The sequence below is a fragment of the Cyclopterus lumpus genome, chromosome 6, assembly GCF_009769545.1.
Source record: "Cyclopterus lumpus isolate fCycLum1 chromosome 6, fCycLum1.pri, whole genome shotgun sequence".
Classification (NCBI taxonomy): domain Eukaryota; kingdom Metazoa; phylum Chordata; class Actinopteri; order Perciformes; family Cyclopteridae; genus Cyclopterus; species Cyclopterus lumpus.
This window is the reverse complement of record NC_046971.1, coordinates 12,504,067-12,527,308: the sequence shown is the minus strand read 5'-3', so window position 1 is coordinate 12,527,308 and position 23,242 is coordinate 12,504,067. Positions and strand designations below refer to the sequence as shown.

Here is a 23,242-nt window from a genome sequence, read left to right as displayed (position 1 = left end):
ATTACTCTCGGTGGAGTCTCTACTCTACAAGACAGAGCCAAAAAAACTTGACTCTGATCTTGACCCATACTTAGGGTACTCTCACTATTAAATCATCCCTCACAGGGGTTTTACTATTTGAACAATTCAGTCACCATAAATTGAAAACGAGTGAGGTCAAGTTCATGTTTAGACAAGATCTGGTCGAAATATATGTTATGGGTTATGCAGCATCAACGGGGGAAAGGTTGTTTTTTCTGAGACCTTTATATGTTTTTTTTTCTAAAAAGGTAAGATAAGCAGGATTCCTATTAAATGTCATATTTGAACCGGAGGTGAAATGTTGTATAGGTCACATGCTCTTTTATTGCCAAAGTACATAACCTTCAAGTTGCAAGAGTAGTGTTTTTTAAATTCAGCAAGAAATGAAGACTAAAATCCTTTAAATTACAAAGTGTTCACACTTTTTTGTTCATGATGTTATTATGCTTAGTTAAACAAAGCCATGTATTTTTATTTTTAGCAAATTCAAGTACCACAGATCATTCAGCAGCATGTTGCCATTGTTAGAAACTTCAAGTTGTACATGGTCAGAAATCTGCCCAGTGATACAGAGTCAGAGTCGGAGGGATCGATTCCCTCTTAAATGCATTTTTAAAGCCCTTGTATGAATATCACTGGTGTAATATGACTACCACCTACTGGTTAGGAAACAGACTCTTCTGTCCATCCCTCCTGTCTTTTTAACAATACTTTTGCATGTCACTGCCAAAAAGTGCAAGACAAGATCCTAGTCCGACCAATACTGATCTCAAAATGTGGGGCCTACTGGTGGCCGATTGATCAATGTAAGCCAGATTCTTTTCAAATTTACAAACGTGTCGCAAGACCGTTTTACGTGTCGCACACAGTGGCACAAACAGTGACGTGACAGCCACACATTCAACATGTTCCCAAGCAGTGGCAGCTGCAGCACAGAGTTCGGCCACATACACACATCAGTGTGGAAGTTCTTCGGCGTGAGTGAAGAAGACACAAAGCTCTCAATTTGCAACACCTGAAAAGTCCAAAATAAGCAGTGAACCACCTAAAAAAGGTCTTGACAACAAAGTGGTCCTGTTGGTGCAGTTAAGGAGAGTTATTTAGTCTTCAATGTTTTATATAACATACAGTTGAATTTCAATTAACCATGAAAGGAAACGATCAAGTAGAAAAAAAAGCTGCACAGTGCACACTTCAAGTATAGCTCTGCGTGGCATTAAGAAAAGAATTGCCTGCATCCAAGCTGTTCCTTTGTTTTTTTAATTTATTATTCTTTTAACTGTAATTTTTTTTGGCCTTGTTGCCGTCTCGAGTGAATCCCCTCGTTTACAAGTGTCCTTCAATGTTTGTTGCTTCGCTGCAGCCTTTGACCGAGTTATCTGAATTAACTGTTATTCCGTTGAGTGTTTATTTTTGTCAAATGTCACCTTTTGCCCTGATGACGTTAATAAATTACTCTTATTGGCTTTTTACCTGCTGTTCTATACGTTGTTTTCGAGTGGAGCGGGCTCAAGAGCTCAATACAGTCAACACGTTTTAAAAAAATTATCAACAAATGTTTGTGTATGCTGTCAATTAATGTTGTTCGAAAAAAAGATATTCAAAATCGCAAAAATCTGAATCGGCAGTTCAAGATTTTAAAAGATCAGAATTGGTCAAGAAAATTGCAAAAATGGGCGCATCTCTAATGAATGGTAGCTTGTTTAAATAACATTTACCTCATGATTGTTACTGTTAAGTAAAAGTTATATAGAATTGTTTTGAGAGGCACAGGACTCACCACTTGTTGTAAATGTATAGGGAACGTTAACAGATGCAGATGCATTAAAAACCCAGCCACTACCAACATAGTGCAAATGCAATGTTTCTCCATACCAAATATAAAAACTATATTTAGAAATACAGATAGATGGCAAGCTGTCAAGAAAGTAGCCCGCTGGCCAAACGTGGATATGACAGGCTACTTGCTGAGTCCTCTAAAAGAGTATTTTTCTTTACCTTGTTTTTTGAGTACTTGTCTTAAAAGACATTTACACTCCAAAATACAAATGACTCTTACTTATAGTTTAATTTGTAAAGGTTTCAGCCAACAATAAACAATCTTTTTCAAATCTAGTTTTCTTATTGTTATTCTATTGACAATGTTACATACGGCACCTGTTGTGTTGTGAACTTTAAGCAAACCAAGTCCTCCTTGAAAGAATTGTTGTCCAATAAAAAATAGATCTAAACAAGTTTGTTTTTGTCAAATTCTGTAGTGTTTGAATTCTAGCAGACAATGTCAAAATGTCAGGGGTGAGGCAGTGAGTGGACTAATTCCTGGTTTGTACTACCGTTCTGCATGGCAGCACCTGATAAAGTCATGGATCAGTGAGGATTCAAGCAACTGACACTCAACAGTGAACTTAAACAATATCATCAGCAACCTTAATGGTTAGCCACTGAGCTGTAACCCAGAGACTGTTGCTCTCCAAGGCTACAAACGCACGATCTCTTTATAATCCAGTAGAGCAAAATTAATTGTCTTTGTTCAAAACATTTAAAATGCAGGCCTGCTTTACTGCTGAGTCTACAAGGATTACTGGTATAAAGGAACCTTTAGCTACACCAGTAAACATTAACAACGATGATGCAGTTGTCTGGTGCTACCGAGTGTGTTAAATTAATACATTTTGGAAGCAATAGCATGTTCCAGTCTTGTATTTTAAATGATGGTGTTGAGGCAATACTTTTGTTTACTTTTTGTACTTAACAGATTGGACTTAAGCCCCGCTAGGAATTGTCTCATGCACTGGGGCACCAAACGGAGCTTCAAATTATTAATAGCATTAACACACGACTGATGTCCTGTTGCCTTGTTTATCCACAGCAACAGGTCTTACATTTAAGATCATTGTGACTGTTGAGCAAACACTTCCTGTGCAGACACTTGGGTTCCTCTAAATAAGTGGTTATTGCTTTTATTTGACTTTTAAAACCAAAATGATAGCACAGTGCCGTGTTGAGCTAACTAACTGGGGCTTTCGGGAAGTGGACTGTGGGTTCCAAAAGGACTGCCCTATGATTGGTTACAAATAGATTGTCTCAGTGAAGCAACAGAGAGTTGCTTCATTCGCACTTGACACGCCGGAGAGAAGGAGTGGCTTAGCTCCATTGAAACCATTATCAACTAAGCCATTTATTTCTGCCATCAACTATGGAAGAAATAACCACTATTTCTGCTGTGTACATGTTGTGGAAGTCCCAGATATGCCGGAAAACTAAACGGCATCTTCTCTGGTCTCATAACATTATCCGGAGGCATCGAGGTGTGTTCAGTGTATCTAGCAAGCCACACATGGGCTGGTTTACTACAGTGGTATGAACCCAAAATAAACAATGTTGCCGTTATTTAATTGCAACAAATGGAAAAAAAGGGGATTTAGAAATAACTACATATTGATGTTTTGTTAGTTCTCTCTACAAGACGACAAGCAAATCACTTTTAAGGTGCTTCTTTTCTCAATGGAGCTCAGATCGATTGCTGCTAGGCGTTGCGACCATTCATGTCTTTGCATTGACTTTGTATGTAATTTACTCGCGCAAAACATTTGTGCCACGTTTGGTTTGAACGCAGCATTAGTCATGTTTGATTTCATCATCAGGAAGCAAGCTGTAATAAAAGTTTGCAACGGCGGCAAATCATGAGGATAATCTCAGAAATGGACACTATTAAATAACCTCTCTGAAAGGCAAAGTTGTATAAGTGTATTTCAATGCAAGTATTCAATGCTATGCTTTTTTAAATGCACTAATGTACAGCATATGTGATTAATGGGCTAAAACATGTATTTACTATCATGGAATTAATGAACACATACATTTAGATTCATATTTTGGCATTGATAAAATATGTAAATAGAGTACAGATAGCAAAATGGCATCAGGTCAAATGTCAGGGCTTTGTTCGCTGGTTTCTGTTCTGTCTTTGATTGTCACAGGATCCACTACTTCCGATCCTCTTTCTCACTAAATAGATTTAAAGCCTGCTACAATACAAGGTCAAGCACATTTAACCCTCAACATTTAGCTTATTCCTCTGTCACATCTGCATCATCAAATTAATGTCACACTAGAACACTTTTTCTTTTCCTCTGAGAGGGTAAACCGTTGCGACACGCAGCGGGGAGGATCCAACAAGTCTCTTTTCATTTACCTCAAAATGAGGAAGGCAAAATTATATGGGGCCAAGAGTCTTAGTACAGCAATCTTATTTCATGGAGGATACTGCCCTTTCCCCTCTTTTTGTGCCTGTGAAGTTGATTTGAAGTCATGGTTAGTCCTTTTGATATGAGGCTGGGTCAGACCAATTTGCCACCTGGTGAGGAGGGGGAAGTAGGGCGGTACATTTTTTAATTGTCAGGTCACTTGGTGCAGGGACAGAAGATCCTCTGGGCACATTGTCTGTCTTTGTGTGAAGGACCAGCCATCTGAAATCCCCCACCTCATTATGAGAGCGGAAAGATTAATTGACCAGTTCACTAACTGGCAGCCTCAAGACTAGATCAACTTAGCAAGGGAACTAACCAATTAAGACTGGACTACAGCACCTTTTCTTCTACCAGGAGTAATCCTTTTTATTAGCATTAGTCTCTATAGTCCTGGAAGGAAGATCAAGGCTAAGTTGCCCTTTGTCAAAGACACACAAAAGACTATAGGCTGTAACAGCATGATCAAAATATTAATGGTAGCATGGGTTGCTCCAAGTTCTGCAAAGCACTACTCAATAAGGTTGTAATAAATGAACCCAAATCAATTTACTTATCAACACTGTCATAGAAATGGCCAAAATCAGCTGGAAATGTAATTGCATTTTTCAGAACCTTTCCTTAATTTACCTAATAATCTAAACAAACAGGAGGCATCAAAAAAGAGTTATTATTTCACAACCAGAAGCCAAATATATGAATTTCATGAAGTCTTTAGAAGACAGGACAGTTCACAGAAAATGTCAACCTATTACAAATATAACAAATGTATGTGTGTGTGTGTGTGTGTGTGTGTGTGTCTGTGTGTGTGTGTGTGTGTGTGTGTGTGTGTGTGTGTGTGTGTGTGTGTGTGTGTGTGTGTGTGTGCATGTGCATGTGCGTGTGCGTGTGTAAACCCAATATGGCAATTCTTTTCATGTTTGAAGGCCAGTCCAATTTCCTATACAAACCGCTGCACCAATGTGACATTTTGGTGAAGATTAACCTTAAAATTGAGCATTCTTTATTTCCTTTCCTTATAGCTTTTACTTCATTCTTTTTTTTTATCAATCTTTTTCTTGAGAATTCAATTCCAGTAAAGGATGATGTAACAATCATTAAAAAACACACACACAAGAAGCCGAATTCACACCTGTGATTTTTCAAAAGCTGCCGTGATGAAAGCAGCTTTAAAGCCTTGAGGAGCACAACAAAGTGCATTTTATTTTCACTAATTACATTCATTATATTCATAACGCATCGCCCAAAATGCCATTTATATTCTTCAGAGTTTCTTCAGTTGTTGTCAAACCACCATGTGTTGCGGTAAAACTACCTGGAGGGGATGGATATGTCATGACCACAGAGGTGTCAGAGATCTGGTGCCAACACCTGTCGGTTCCCAGGGAGCTTGCATCTCCAATAACAATACTGACTTTGACATGAAGCATACAACACATCCATACATATACTTGAATACACACAGAGCTGCACTCTCTCGCATTGTCTTTTGTGCACACACAAATGCTTTGAGGGGGAACAGAGTGAGGGGGAACAGAGTGCTGAAAAGATGTCATCATCACTCTCTTCAGGAGGCCATCATGGATAGGAAGCTAATATACTGTGCAGATATTCCAGCATCCTTTTCACCAAGGGCTGCATATCCCTTGTGGGTGATCGGTAAAATTGGTTGACATTTTCCTGGCTCCAATTAACCTTTGATTTGACTCTCAGTTTTGCCTGTCTTCTTTTATTGTCTTCTTGAAAAAGAGATGGCAAAGGGATAGCACGGTTGGAAACAGAAGCATTGTTTCCCGATGTTGACCATTTCCTTATTTGGCCTAATTGTCCTCTTTCCCTGTGGATGACCACCAAATGGACAAAAGAAGTACTTCATCAGTAGGTCGCGGCATACACTACAGAAGGTTAATACAATTCTGCTCTTTATTAAATTGTATAAAATAACTTTTTTAAATGAAAGATGAGTGCCACTATGTTTTGTTCATGTTATAACTGTCAAATGTGTGAAACACTAACATATTAATAACAAGGCTGATCATTTGGTCCATTTGCTGAAAATCAATGTGTTCTGTTCATTTTCTTCCTTTCAATATTGAGTCCATTGTTATCTCTTTAGATCACTACTAGGACTTCTATTTCATCTTGCGGTATATTAGTTGTGGTATTATTATGGGTCAAGTCACTATTATCACTATTACTGATTATCTGGATTACAGCAAATTGACAACATAATATGTATCTGGATACATGATCAACAAGCCAATACTAAAACAATACATGTGTAACAATTCATTATTCTGCAATTCAAAGACGATTCAATCTGATCTAATTCAGTGGTGTCAGCTACAAACGTTAGCATTAGCTCACACTGACTGCCCTTTTCTTTAACATCAGGTACTCGCCACCTTGTTGAATTTGTAATGAATTTGTTTGTTGTGCAATTAGCATATCATACAGTTGTGCCTTTTGTCAAGGATTGGGTCGAAGTGTATATGTGAGGGTTAATGTAGCTAGCTAGTAGGAGGAAGGCAAGTGTCTCATACACATGCACACAGACACACACACACACTATAAAAAGGGAAACACAGAGAGTTAATTGGAAAGATAGTTTTTGACTGCCTTACAGATATTTCATTACACATTACAGATATGCTATATGTTTGGGTGAGATCTGTGGTTGTGTTCTGATGTAGCAATATCTCATGATCAGTTTTATCAGTTCATCGTTACACCTCAAGTTTTCATAAAAGGTATTACGGAATGTGAAGAGGAGAAAAATTAATTAATGTCAAGAAGAAAGTTGTTTATTCAGTGAATGTTTCTGTAACATAACACCATGTATGTGACCTTTTATACACACTCGCAATGCAGACTGAAAATGTAAGTATGCTTCAGTTTGAACTTTTTTTCCAAATAAGAACTAAAGAAATCCACTGCACAACAGTATTCTAGTTGGTGAAATTCAAATGTAGGGAACTTCCTGGTATTTATTTACACGTGTTCTGTTTTTGCTCATCATTTTCGTTAGGAAAAGGCAGAGTCCTCTTCAAGCAAAAGGCAAGTGTCCTTGCCATTCATTGCTTCCTCTCAGGAGTAGCCATCAGATCCATGATGGCATCTTTACAGGGTTTATCCACTCTAAACAATTGTCACACTAGTGCATGAAGAGTCTTCTATACAATAGTCAATATTTCAGTGCATCTCATTCAACCCATCGTCAGTGATGATTACAGTAAACGGCAGGAAAACTGAGGTCATGTAGCGGTTCAACTCAGGTATAAAACCATGTTGCAGTGCCTGAGCACAACTTACATACATTATTAAAATCCCACGGTCACAAGGAAGCTCACATTCTATCAAAGGAAGGGACACTCGTGACTGCAGTTTGAACTCGCACTGAGGATACCATGCATTACAAAATAGCAGCCTCTCAGAAGGGTGTTCTTCCAACCTAGCCCATTACATGAAGCCTTTTAACTCAATCTTTCCTTGGAGGTGTAGTAAAAATGACCATGACAAGCATGAATGAAGTGCATTACAATTAAACGTATATAACCAATAAAAACTAATCAGCCACAAACATTTCCACACAATCTCTTTTGTTGGAAGTGACCTTTTCCATGGTGAGACTGGGTTGAATTGTTTCACTATTGCACACTTGCTGAGATTAGCAAATCACTGGATGTGTGAAACTGCTTTGCTTGACGTGTAGGATTCCTGAATTAGTAACACTGTGTGGCACTCCACGGGACTAGTATCATTACCAGTGCTTTTACAAGCATTCCTATACTGGTAACTTACATGCCAGCTACAGCTATGCTATCATCATGGCATTCTGGGACTTGTGGTTTACCAGCTAGTGGTCATTGTGTGAGTGGTGTACCTTTCCCAGACCAGTCTGAGGTTCAGCACATAGTGACTTACTGATATTTTTCAAAACATAGTACATTTTAAGGCCAAAGATTAACCTTCTATTCAAAATCCTGATCAAGTGATTAATCAATTGAAAAAGTTTAATCTGAAGTGTTTTTAAATAAACCACCTGCATTGTAAAACAACTCATTAACTCGTAAAAAAAAAATTGGTGTTATATTACCACTTCTCTGCTCTAATAAGTTGCATGTTCCTGTCTATAGTAAAAGTTTACTTGCATTGTTCTTGTCATTTACAGGATACTATAGCTGATGATATAACTCCAGGAGAGAGTATATTGTTTAATTTCTTTCCTGTCACTGATAATGGTCAAGATGAATATATATATATCCATCCATCCATCCATTTTCAATACCGCTTATCCTCATTAGGGTCGCGGGGGCGCTGGAGCCTATCCCAGCTGACATAGTGCGAAGGCAGGGGACACCCTGGACAGGCCGCCAGTCCATCGAGGGCACATGTAGGGACATACAACCATTCACTCTCACATTCACACCTATGGGCAATTTAGAGATCAATTAACCTGCAGCATGTCTTTGGACTGTGGGAGGAAGCCGGAGAGCCCGGAGAGAACCCACGCTGCCACGGGGAGAACATGCAAACTCCACACAGAAGGACCGCTCCGACCGGGAATCGAACCCGCGGCCCTCTTGCTGTGAGGCGACAGATATATATATATATATATATATATATATATATATATATATATATATATATATATATATATATATATATATATATATTCATTCCCATTTCAGTTATGACACTATGTTACTTTCCTGTTAAAGCATATTTCTCTTTAGTTATCCGTCTGTAATAAGAGCGATCCTTTAACAAAAACAGATAAGAGATTTTGGCTCAGATAACACTATGAAAAAATCTCCAATTTAAACAAGGTCAGAAAGGCGTGTGCCCTTGTTTAACAGAGGGTACAGGCTACAAACACAGACGGCATCATGATCCAGTACCATGCCCCAAACGCCCTAGCCCTGGTACCCAGCTAGGGCGAGGTTATACAGAGCCTCAGATCTCACAGAGCTGGAGTGCTGGCTCAACGTCAATCACAGTAATGTCAGCTGACACATTGGTGAGGGTGGTGACAGGGCAAGGTTATGTGTCACTATTCGCTCATGGCCTACATGGGGACCAGGACTGCCAGAGCTCTGTCTCATGTGAGGGGTCACCCTTAGGGTTTGGGATCCAAATGAATATACCCCACTACAGCCGCATAGCACCTACCAGCTAATTGCTACGTTCCCTGCCTGAAATTGTACCCAAAGCTGCCTGAATTACACCATCATGACAAGCCATTATAACATATAAGGCTTTTTTAAGTCTGCATGCTTTCTGTCCTCACAAAATCACGAGTTAATCGTTTGATTTTGTTGTCTAATATTCAATAACATACTGGATATTATCATGACAACATAGTCTCATGTGTGGTGAATCATTCTTACTTATCTAGAAATGAGAATAGGAACGCAACTAAAAACGAACTAACCCAAATCTGAATAAATCTGCCTTTTTAGCAATCAATTGAATGTTTGGTCTAGAAAACATCAGATAATATTGAAAAGTATTCATTTCGCCCAGATCCCAAGGTGATGTCTTTAAATGGTTTCTTTTGTCCAGCCAATAATCCAAAACCTAAAATATTCTTTTCACAATGATAGGCAAAAGGCGAACATAGGGCTGCTCTCTCGTCGATTAGTTAACTAATTCATCGTTTTGTTCTTAGATTTCTTTAGTGGATTGGACGTTGTATTATGCTTTTCATGCTGAATGACTTTTTCCAAGTAACTAAGGATCAGAGAAAAGCATCAGATATTATCATTTAAGACATTAATAGATACATTTTTGGTCGATCACCTCTAACTGAACAAATGACTCATATGTGTAGCTTAAATATTGACCATTGAGCTAATTAAAGAGTTTTAATAAAAGACTAATGGAGCAAGTGAAAAATGCACATTTGTCAATATAATGTCTGCTGATTCTCTTGAAATGAAACATTTAATGAAACATTCAACAAGCTGTCATAATATTTACAGTTAACTTATATACAGCATTATTGCCCACCCAGCTATTCCAGCAAAAAAAACTCAACACTTTTACAATATTGTAGAGTTATATTAGAGTAATACATGAGATCTAAACCTGCAGTGATGCTGTGTTGGTTTGAATGTTCCTCCACTGGTGATGGATTGTTGAATTAGGCCCCTCTGAGTTGTGAATCACGTTCACCTGGGCGGTTGACGTTTAATCAATAAACACCTGAACTGTTGGCATGACCCTGAGCCATAAGGATTTCATTTGGTTTTCCCCAGACCAAATGCTGCAGGACCCCCGCGGATTTCCGAGACAAACCTCCAGTCACCTGTGGTTTATTTGAACATCCACCCAGCAGATGAAATCAAAAATCTTATACTCAAGATAAATAATGAAATGTATAAGGCAATAGTGTGCAATCCAGCCTGTGTCAACAGTTCAGTAATAATGAAAAAAATAAGTGTTCAATGCTAAAGATGACATAACACATTTACCCTTGTTGTGCATAAAGATTATTTATTAATTTTACTTACCCACCTATAAAACACCAGTTTGGGAAGAAACAGGAGAGATATTTCATTATTTCCCCATATGAAGCACTTTATTGCTGTATGTAGCTACCACTAATTCATCCAAACTGCAGGTATAACCAGCCAGGTTTTAAATGGAACATCTTGTGGGGGTTTTTAGGGGCACGAGTCATTTGGCTTCAGAACGTCTCTCACACGGTTGTATTTAACACAAGATACTGAAACATGATATAATGTGGCCATAAAGCAATGAGTTCATAGATGTGGCATACATGAATCTTCCACCTCAATAAATATTTAATCTTTGCTCTGAATCATTTACAGCAAAGCCCTTACTGTTGTTCTTCAGGCAACATGTGCATGCAGTGTACACGGTTGTATCTCTCTCTCTCTCTCTCTCTCTCTCTCTCTCTCTCTCTCTCTCTCTCTCTCTCTCTCTCTCTCTCTCTCTCTCTCTCTGGACAAGCTGCTCAGTGGCCTGGAAATATGGCACATTATGCCGCTCTATTGATTGTCATTCAGAGTTACACACTAAATCTGAATGCAATGTAAATGATATGATGATTCCCTCTAAGGCAACATTAACTTTGCTATTCAGTGTTTTCAAGTGCAAAGGTTGACTTAATGAGTCAATGAAGTCAACAGTAAGGTTCACTTAATGTCGTGGTTGCGCTGGGACATAGACATAAAACAACGGGGGGAAAAAATGTAAGCAATCATGGTTAAAAAAGGGGCAACAGCATACACATGAGATCAATGACTACTAAATGATTCTTTTAATTAAGAGACTGGTTAATATCCTTAAACACAAAATCTGAATTGCTTGAGTCAACTGTGCTATGTACTGTAGTTAAAGGAGTCAACCGGAGGTCATTTGGGGTTTCTGGCTGAATGAGTATGCATATGTGGACAGAAACACTAGAATATGCATGACTGCTATCAGCTCCATGGTTAACCAGTCTTGCTTGTAGCTTAGCACTGTATGAAATGGGACTAGAAATAATATACCCATGGTGCATTTCATAAAAAAGGCAGGACAACAACCACTGAGTATAGTACATATGCTGTAACCTTGACAAATCAATTTGTCAAGCCACAACCCAACTAAAATCTTGTATACATATGTGTATTCAGTTAAGTGCATGGGGAAGTATTGTTCATCAATTGATAGGTTAGGTACAAAATAATACCTTCTACCACAGTTCTACTAATGAAAACCATTGTAATCTTGAATAATTCACTCCGAGCCTTATCATTTCCTTACAGAGGAATCATCACTCCCATCTTCAAATTCCAGCTCAAGGCCGTTGTACACTTCAGCTGTATTAGTAAATAAATAACTAAGGTGACAAGTGTGTGACTGCTTCCTTCGTGTGTCTATTTGTAATGGACTTTTCTCTCTATCCTGTGCCTTCCTATCTTACTTGTGTTCAGTTATTTTGTTTTGTTTTGCAATAATAAATTAGTAGCATGTGATGTATGTCACCCCAGCGTCACTTTTAGTTGACGCAGATAATTCAGTAGTTGTATACTAGGAGCAGTCATCCTGACCTTTTTCATGATGATCTATGAAATATGTCAATTTAGTATGACTTCCAACAACTTGTACAGCTACTTCAATCTCATTATTGGCCCACTTTGGATGTAGATAGCAAGCTACGTACAAAATCCTGACAACACAGCTCTGATTGGTTAATTATTTCTTCAGCCAATGGAAACTGTCCTCATTGACCACAACAAGAGACCTATTTAAATAACATGCAAATCAGGAACGGCTCTACTCCAGTACATAGGGTGGTAGAAATGCACCTGACATTGATCCATTTAGTTACAACAATTACAGTTATCAGTAACAACTATCTAGCCAACAACTAACCTCAAACAAACACAAAGATCAACCGCATTCATGGACTGCGATGCGAGCAAGATAAAACACCTCTGTGAGTTCTAGCTCACACCCCTCTCTTACCCACACAGATCATTAATGGTTGAACTCATCAGAGACCAGGTAAACTCTACAACAGCTTGTGCACCATTTGTATGATTTATGTGTTGAAATCACTGGAGCCTCTTTTCTGTCCATCTCAAGCAACAGAGAAAAACAGCAGCTAATTTCTGTGTGATTTCAGTGTCACTTTCGCAGTTATTTTCACAAGGGGCAAACCCTTTATGTGACAACAGGTGTCTAACAGACGCATTTACACTTGGGACGAGTAAAGATTGTGATGGTGAAATTTTACTTGGACACTCATTTAGAGTTGCCGCCAACTTAGGAAATGATTTGCACCCGTTAATTTCACCAACACAACAGTAGATGGATGTCTTGCATTATCAGGCCATATTGTGCTTTCATTATATATCCCAAAATCAACTGTGTTTACATGCTTTCGTTTCACTTTATGAGATACGCAACAAGGGAGTGGTTAGTCTTGAATTGGGGCCACCTGTATTGCAATCATCCAGCCAGAGTGATTGTGTTTACACAATTTGATTCACTGCGTTACTGAAAAGCAGAATACTGCTGAGCCTTGCTTTATGTCGTCTTTACTGTAGACAATCCCAGCAGAAATGAGAAATGTATAGCAGAAAGCACCAGCCCCCTTGCAGACCAATCACAGTTCCTGCTATCTCCACGTAATATCAACACGCCACCCACAAAAAGCAACAAAAAGAGTGCAACATAAGATATTATTTTCCCTGAGAACAGTGTCATCAACAGCGTATCCTGTCCACGATATTCAAATATGTCCTTAATTCTGCATTTGTGATACATTTCACCACAACAAAAAATGTTCCATGATAGCAACTACCACTATGCCAATTTCTACTTACCTTGTCTTCTCTCTTTCTGCTCTACAGTAGGTGTGCTTTCTCCATCTGAAACTCTGAGACCTGTTTTCACAACAAATAGGTCGATATCATATACTTAATAACCATTTTATGACAATTCTTTAGATGTCATTCTTTCATTTAATATGAGTTACAAAACAAATATTGCAGCGAATATTCAAATCCCAGGTATTTGCCATGTTAGATAACATTAGAGTTCTGTCTTAATTCTCACCTGTACCGCCTTCTCTCCCTGCTTGGTTTGCATGACCTTCCTTCTGGTACCGCACCTGTATTGAGCACAGGTGAGTATCAATATCAATGTCACGTTCTGTGTGCAACAACTCACAAAACAAACACATAAAGTCAGACCAGTTGGAAACCACTGAACAACATGATGCAATGCCAAATGTGCTTGTTGATGTGGATCAGCTACAACAGTGTGAGCTCAAGTCCAGTCAAAGCACATTTTGATGGATCAGTATTAGCCTTATCAACCTCAATCTATTTCCAATCCATTCTTTGCTGCAGTACATTCCCTGTCAAAAATATTGACATTAATGCACAAGAAACACAGTTTAAAGAATTATAATTCTTTACAAACCACCTGGCCAAAATACCATACTAAACTAGCTATTACATACCATATGACACTATACAAAATAGTACAGGGAACTATTCCGTGCACACTGAATATGAAAAAATGTAATTAAATAATTCATAATAATAATATATGATATTCAATGTGACAGGACTTGGGTGAGGACTGGGGGCAAACACAATGTCTTTGGGACATCCCTACTCTCCATATCAACAATTTCCAACGTTTGGCAGGCCAACTCATCTGAAAAAGTCCACAAATGTATACAAATCCCCGCGGTATGAAAGAGTGTGTCTGTGTAAACTTGACCTGTTTTTTTTATGAAGCAACAACTTTATAATTAAATGCATGTCCGTCCCTGTGTGTACCTTGTCAGGTCAAAACTAAAATGTGGCTTCATTTGTTTGACACATTACATTATCCCCACAATGACACAAGTACCTGCAATATAACATAGATATCATATTTGCGATGAAGTTGTATTGTAACTAAATTTAAGCTAACGTTGTTGCGCTAATGGGCTGGAGTTATCTTTAAATTAACTTGGCTAACGCATGGTCATTAACTTACATGTTATGTAACGTTAGCTAAACAGGGGAACAGTTCTGACCTCACTGTTCGTGGCATTTATTGACTGGATGAACACGTGTGTTTATTGACAATGGGCCGTATGCTGGTATTCATTTAGTTACATTAGCGTAGCTTACCAGCATCGTCCCGTGCACTGCAGTGGACGCTGTCACTGCAAACAGGGTCTCCTCAACCCCATTTCAGACAAACACATGTATTAATGTCGGTCTCGTGTACACAGTGAGCCACAGAGTCCCTTTGCTGGTAGCTCAAACCGGACTGTCTCATGGGAGGATTAGCCCTAGCTTAATCCCATCAAACTTCGCCCATTCAAACGAATGCACCAATCAGGCTCCTTGTAGGCATGACGCGTGTCACGTTCCAACCCGTAAAGATGGTCCTCGGGCGCAGAAGGCACAACCGTGGGAATTTGATTCATATACATGGCAATAATTATGAAGAATTGACGAGGCATTTTAAGTATCTGTGTAACGTTGTGTTTGTGTGTTTTTTTTCACATAGTACATTGCTATAGGTTTTCTATTTAGAGTGTAACTGATGTACAACCTAGCTTTTCTTCTGGATGCTTATCTGTGTATTTATTTGTACAATCCCTCAAAACCTATGTACAAATTAACATTTTGCATAAGTTTTATTTCATGAGGTTCTCTTAACTCCTTAACTAATAGGAGTTAAGACTCACTTAAGATAGATGAGGCTATCTTGGTGTAAATTGTATTTGCCAAAGTTTTACATGGGGTTGAACCAGATTGTACACAGGTCAATACAATATGTCATGGTGTTTATGTCTAACTGATTTGATTAGATACTTTTTTATTTAAAGGATAGGCTATATGCTGTGAGGTTCATGCGTTGCTTCTAGATTTAATTTGGATAGGATATGGGGCAGATGTGTTTATTTGTATTTGTTTATTTAAAGGATCCCTATAAGTTATTCCATGTCAATCAGCTAAATTTCCTGGGCTCCACACCTGACCTACGATATATAACACATTACATGATGACCACAGACCCAACATACCTTTAATACATACAAACCTAACACATGATATGATAAACATGCATTGCGTATGCATAACGGTGCATCCATAGACAATGAAAAGCCTATCAACACAGTACATACAATTAAAAATCCATATATAAGGAGAATCATGAACATACATAGATGATGTGAATGAGAATTAAGCAAAACACAAATATTAAAGACTAGTACAGAGCTACCTCCTATTCAGTATCTCCTCTGCATTGCAATAAAGACCTCTTCATATTCTTTCTAAAGAATGTTTTTTTTGTTATGGCTCTGTAAATTCGTTCAAAGTTATTCCTTTGGCAGGATACAAGTTTTGACCGTTACTGGCAAATCTGGTGTTGTTGATGTGTATTATTGCAGTAAACTATTTGGTCAAATAGAAATTATGGCATCTTCAAGTTAATAGTGCTGCTTAACAATGTGGCCATGCATGAGGATATCCTTGATTAGATGGTGAGCTATGAGAGGCTATCTTTCAGCTTTGCTTGCATATGGCTCATAAATGATTTGGTAGAAGGGATTTTACTCTGTGTTTGTGGTGGCATTAATCAGGCGATTTACCATAGCTGTAATATGTTCAGATGAACTACCACATTGAATATTCCATACCTGTTAACCATAGCGATCAATAACAGAATGGAAAGAAAATAGTACTATGCCACATGCCAAAAAACCTTCTTCATTAGTTTCATCTGATAAGCAGATGAGCGGCTTTATACAAAAGTGAAGCGATATGAAAGATCCATAGCCCCATCTAGTGGTCATATAAGGCACCACCACTGCCTTGACCTTTCAAAAACCTCTGCGGTACTTTCCCTGAGGTCCCAGGAAGCAATATTCCCTTTCTATAATGCTCTTAGCCCAAGGCTTTGTGCTGTTGATGTCTTCACTCCTACTTGTCTTGAGCTTTGAAGGAGGGATAGCAGAGAGGAAAATTGACAGCCTCTTTGCTTCAGTGGCATATGGGAGATGTAATTATGACTGTCTACCAATAGATGTCAGGCATAGATGGGTATTTTGGTTACAACATATTAGTAAGTATAGAACATTTTGAAAAGAAAATAGCCTAAAGGGCTATAAAGGTTAAAATGAAGGTAGGTTTAAAAGTAGAAATGATATAGTGATGATATTGTAACGGGCTGAGTGAAATGTAATGTTAACTTGTTATTATTATTATTACTGTGTTTATAGGACGACGTTGTTCAAGATAAGAGTAATGGTTATTGCATTTACTGAGTTCAGGAGGTCAGTGAAGGTCTCATGACCTGTGAAGCTGTTAAACCTGTCAATCATAGCTATGTATGGGGGTGGGTGCCACAAGCGAGAGAGAGAGAGAGAGAGAGAGAGAGAGAGAGAGAGAGAGAGAGAGAGAGAGAGAGAGAGAGAGAGAGAGAGAGAGAGAGAGAGAGAGAGAGAGAGAGAGAGTGAAGTAGGGTGTTTGTTGTTGTCCTGCTAGCATGTGGAGAGTTACGTTTAGCAGTGTTGGCTGTTGTTTTTGGCCTAAGCTACGGCCCACAATGGCCTGTGTACTTTCCAATAATAAATTGAAAGAAGCAGGATAACTTCTCGTAGCTTTCCTTACCAAGAGTCGCTATGTTATCTAAAATATAGGATATGGGTAGAGTGCAGAGAAACAACACACTAATAATAATAATTGAACAATGCGTGTATTATTTTACTTTTGGAATGTATTGTGCATCTTTTACATTACATTACATTACATGTCATTTAGCTGACGCTTTTATCCAAAGCGACTTACAATAAGTGCATTCAACCATGAGTACAAATTCAGAACAACAAGAATCGAGAAAGTACAATTTCTTCAATAAAGTTAAACTACAAAGTGCTATTTAAGTGCTACAAAAGTAGTGACGGAGTTACACGCCGATTGGCAGAAGCCGAGCGAAGTGAACTGGCTGGGGTGTACGGTTAGACCATGTCCTGGATGCAGTACCAATGTTTTGAAGCGGATGCGGGCGGCCACCGGTAACCAGTACTCTGGTTACAGTCTATTATTATATTCTATGCTGAAATATGTTTGTTTGTAGATTGTTCATGTTCAGTCTAAATTTCTCTTCATTACCATGCATCAGATATGTATTAGATTTAGGACCACGAACGTTGACAGTATTGAACGTTGACAGTGGTGAAATAAGAATTGAAAATGTCCCTTTCAATGGTTCAACGTGTGAATGTGAATAGGTATTGGTCACATAAATGGGAAAACCTTTGCCTGCCTTTATGCAGCATTGCCCACATTGTTACACACTGCAGGGGAACACAACATGACACAAATAAATTAAATAAAACATAATTATAATTAATAACTACAAATATAATACTAACAAGAAGAAAACAATTCATAATAAAGTGTTATAATCATAAAATTCCTCAATTCATTTTTAGTAAGGGTCCTTTGGAAATAATAAATATTGTTGTTGTTGTGTCATATTCCAGAGCAATGGGTGGCAGTAACGCTTTTCTTGGAGCAACTTGCGTTAGAGGCCACGAAGAAGTAGGCTAACCAGTAGCCAGCTAGCTCCACCAGTTGCTGTTGTAATGTTAGCAAGTCAAGCCGAGGAGGACTGCTTTGGAAAGCCAGTGGTGGGCTGCAAACCTGCCGCCAAAGCATTCGGATAAGGTAAATGGATACAGTCAGAGTTTTAAGAAGTATGTGATACTATATAACTGGTCACTAGTATTTATGTATGCGGTGTCAATCACACGAGCTAGTGTAACAGGCTGTATGTAACTGGAGCTGAAGTCGGCTTCACTTCACTGCAGACATCTGGGTGAACGTCAGAACCTGCTAGTATTAGCTGCCGTTAGCATTAGCTACTGTTAGCATTAACCAGCTGCTGTTAGCTACTGCCTTGAAGTACTCCTTGTGAACTTCGTGCACCGACATGATTTGTAAATAAAGCTTTCTGAACTGTCAACAGTGACGTCACAATTATTTTTTACGAATTAATCAACGCAACGTTCACTGTTTGATTAAATGACATATTGTAATTTGGATATACAATCGCATACGTAGGTTTTTGATTAACCACCGAACTGTTGCTAACTTTGTATAGCGGTAACGTAACGCTACTCGTTAATTTTAAAATGTAACATTTAAAGCATTGTGCAGCGTGATTAGGGTGCTGTCCCCTGTGCTGTTTAAACAAACTACAGTGAGTTTGCGTTGGTTCGTTGAGGTAACGTTTAGTGTGAAAGCTACAAGTCAACAACCACACTGAACCTCCCATTTAAAAAGGAGCCATCGGCCCGCAAGTAAACTCTGGTGCGATTTGTTTGTGGTTCAAACGCAAAGCAGATTAACAGGGGTCATGGTGAGTGCGTGTCTTGCGAGCACACGCTATAAACGGATAGACTGCTCTTAACTAATGGATCTCTTTGGGCTTTTTGTGACCACAGCAGTAAAACATGAACATTTTAAAGTTTCGTGTTTGACTCAACGACACTGTACACTTGCACTCACATTAAATATAAGACAGGTCATGACTTGTAGACACGTTTTTCTAGACTAGTGCAAGTAGATAAAACGGTGATATGGGTTGCACAATTGAGCAGGCTATATGCATTCAGATGAAGTGACCTAAGCAGATATCATGTATGTAAGGCCAGGTCAAGTCGAAAGTATCTTCTCTTCACTTGGGTGAGACAGATTAATGCGAATGTGCTAATGGCTCTTGAGTTTTTTCTAAAAGACACATGAAAGGAAGAACATGAGAAACCCTGCTCCATTTCACAAGGCAGTGGGGCAAAGGATATATATATATATATACACACATATATGTATATATATATATATATATATATATATATATATACATATACATATGTATGTATATATACGTGTGTGTGTGTGTGTGTGTGTATATATATATATATATATATATATATATATATATATATATATATATATATATATATGTGTAGCGGGGTTCCGTCAGTGTGGTTCTAGTTAAGCCGCTAAAGAGCTGCAGACACATTGAGTTTTTTCCTTACGCGAATGACATGAGCTCATATCCTTCTTTTCGTTTTGTCTTTATTTGATGTAGCAAATAAAACGTTACTATATACATAAAATAAATAAACTCTCTCTCTTATGATCTTACGATCTGTTTCTATAGAAAAACTATGTTCTCTCGTGCCTAATGCAGCTCATTGCTTTGCACCTGCTGCTGTCATCTCTTGAACTTGGGATATCCTTATAGGCTGGTGCTTCATCATGCGGCGGGGGGAGCCCATTTCACAGGCTTTCCAGGCCCCGGTGGATGTCCACGCCAGTGCAGATGGCCATGTTTACATGTTCAATAGGAGGCCCAATGAGTCTACTGTATCCTCAGATGATGAGGAGCTCAATGTCAGGGAGATGAGGCCGTTGATTTTACAAGATCAGGAACAGGACTGTCTGAGGAACATCCAGCTGCTGGAGCGTGAGGTACTAGATGGTGACAACCTCAACAAGCTTGCACTGCAATATGGCTGCAAGGTAAATATTTAGTATAGTCACTGAAATCATTTCTGGTGTTGATCTTGTCCAAGTGTTGACATTCCGGTTTCTGTCAACAGGTGGCGGATATAAAGCGGGTGAACAACCTTATGCAAGAACAAGATTTATTTGCCTTGAAATCTATCAAAATACCTGTTCAGAAACACAGCTTTTTAACAGAGATGTACACGGACCTAAGCGATCCTCAAGAAGAAATGCCACATTCATCCACTACACTCATGAAGCCTCAGGACCGAGCCAGAGCCCAACCACACCTGCAGGAGGTCACAGACTTCCTAATGGAGGTGGACCAAAATATTGAGAAACTGATTCAGACCACAAACGATCAAGATGATGATTTCTTGGATAACTCAGAGAAACAGCAGAGGTTTGGTTTTACAGGGCAGCAGCTGACCAGTCAAGGTGCAGACTGTGGCATCCAGTGGTGGAACGCTGTGGTTGCCATGCTCCTGATAGGCATCGTCCTGCCGTTGTTTTATGTGATTTATTTCAAGACAAAAGATAATGGGGTAGTTAATGATAGTAGTGCTTTACAGTTATCCACCACCTCTTCAGACTCCTCGGGGGCGGGCCTTGGTTCAAGAGAACCGGAGCATTTTCAAGAACCAGGATAGTGCAGGAACGAGGATCACTTTTAAGACTGTACCGCTTTGACAGAAGCAAGTGACAATCAAGATAAAGCTGAATTTCAACATTTTAATTTTTCAATACCCTCATGTATCAGCAGATTTTACCTTTTTTATTTTGTACTTTCATAACTGTCATGTTTGATGCAGATACTTTAATGATTGTCTTGAAATGAAATTGCTGCACTGTCCTTATTTTCTTTTGACAATTTAGAACACTAACATTTTATCAAACTGCCTTCGAAGCTAACAGCTCCCTGAAATCTGTGATCCTTTGATTTGAGAAACAGTTGTTTGTTGGGATCACAGTTCCTCCTGCCTTCCCAAGGTTGAGATTTTAAATGTTTGTGTCTTGAAGTTCCTCGCATGAGACAAGCTGAGTAGTAATTTCCAATAGTGAATGTATTTTTCTGAGGAGAAAAGACATAAGCTCTGTAGGCATTTATGTGCTTTAACACAACTTGCCTCTCCACCAGTGCCTGTTACCAGTATGAGCAGATCAACAAGTGGCATCATATCAGTGTTGTATATTGACGCAATCTTTATAGCTGTCCCAATACAGTAATATATATTTTAAATATTTGCCTAAAAAGGAGAAAAGCATGTGAAATTTAACTGTATTTGACATGGGTTTGAGCATTATTTGTGTGCCTTGTTTGATTTAAGTTATTTGTTGATTGTTTGGTTATTGCCATGCACCTCATGCCTTCTCTCTGGGTCTAAATACAGTGCAAAATGTGTGAATTGTGTTTACAGTAAGAATTAGTTGCAATTCTTTATCCTGTTGGATTGTATGTGCTCATTTGACACCTTGCAATCTTCAAGGTGTTGCATTTTGAAAATTACATGAAGCCATCCATAAGTTCCCTGAATTAAGTGTGTCTTGTTTATTTTGTTTTTCTCATCTTATTGTCCAAGTCTTATTACACTGTATTGATATTTTACGCACAGACTTGGATGAGATTACTCACTACTGACATAAAATATACAGCTACATAAATGTATGTATTGTGTGTGTGTGTGTGTGTATATATGTATCTGCATCTGCAAGGCACCAAAACAAATTTCTTTTTTTTTTAAAGTGCATATATATGTATATATACAGTGCATCCGGAAAGTATTCACAGCGCTTCACTTTTTCCACATTTGGTTATGTTACAGCCTTATTCCAAAATGGATTACATTCATTATTTCCCTCAACATTCTACACACAACCCATAATGACAAAGTGAAAACTGTTTTTTAAATTTTTTCAAATGTATTAAAAATAAAGAACGAAAACATAAGTATTCACAGCCTTTGCCATGACACTCAAAATTGTCTCAAAAGTGTTGTTCTATGAAGAGAGGAGAACCTTCCAGAAGGACAACCATCTCTGCTGCACTCCACAAATCAGGCCTGTTTGGTAGAGTGGCCAGACGGAAGCCACTCCTCAGTAAAAAAAAAGCACATGACAGCCCGCCTGAAGTTTGCAAAAAGGCACCTGAAGGACTCTCAGACCATGAGAAACAAAATTCTCTGGTCTGATAAAACAAAGATTGAACTCTTTGGCCTGAATGCCAAGCGTCATGTCTGGAGGAAACCTGGCACTGCTCATCACCTGGCCAATACCATCCCTACAGTGAAGCATGGTGGTGGCAGCATCATGCTGTGGGGATGTTTTTCAGCGGGAGGAACTGGGAGACTAGTCAGGAATGAGGGAAAGATGAATGCAGCAATGTACAGAGACATCCTGGATGAAAAGACGTGAGGCTGTAATTGCTGCCAAAGGTGCTTCAACAAAGTATTGAGCAAAGGCTGTGAATACTTATGTACATGTTATGTTTTCGTTCTTTATTTTTAATAGATTTGCAGAAAACAGTTTTCACTTTGTGATTATGGGTTGTTGTATGTAGAATGTTGAGGAAAATAATGAATTTAATTCATTTTGGAATAAGGCTGTAACATAACAAAATGTGGAAAAAGTGAAGCGCTGTGAATACATTCCGGATGCACTGTATGTGTATACATATACACATTATATATTGTAGACCTAAAATATGTATATTGGCACCTTTTCTTTAATGACATTTAGTTTGGGTGCCTTGCATTACTCACAATTACCAGAAGATGGCAGCATGCACAAACTGTTTCTGTGGTGTTTGTGGAGTGACGTGACAAATCTTACTATTTGACAGCTTCTTAGTAGGACTGCATGTTGTATGATTGTACACATGATGTAAAAATAGGACACAAGTTGGACACACACAAAAGTTTTAGATTG

At 38.6% G+C, this 23,242-nt stretch overlaps 1 protein-coding gene across 1 annotated transcript; it reads left to right on the top strand.

Annotated features, from left to right (window-relative positions):
* The first annotated feature begins 18,348 nt into the window (after nt 1-18,348).
* lysmd4 (LysM, putative peptidoglycan-binding, domain containing 4) lies at nt 18,349-22,242 on the top strand. Its single transcript, XM_034536132.1, has 3 exons — nt 18,349-18,472; nt 20,055-20,332; nt 20,413-22,242. Exons 2-3 carry the CDS (start codon nt 20,069-20,071, stop codon nt 20,965-20,967), a joined length of 819 nt encoding a protein of 272 aa, XP_034392023.1. The 5' UTR covers nt 18,349-18,472; nt 20,055-20,068; the 3' UTR covers nt 20,968-22,242.
* Nucleotides 22,243-23,242: the final 1,000 nt, after the last annotated feature.

What these genes read in the sequence shown, in the direction of transcription:
- lysmd4 (XM_034536132.1), top strand. Translation starts at nt 20,069, where the DNA reads ATGCGGCGGGGGGAGCCCATTTCACAGGCTTTCCAGGCCCCGGTGGAT. An exon ending in CACTGCAATATGGCTGCAAG is followed by an intron (nt 20,333 to 20,412) that starts GTAAATATTTAG and finishes TTCTGTCAACAG; the next exon opens with GTGGCGGATATAAAGCGGGT.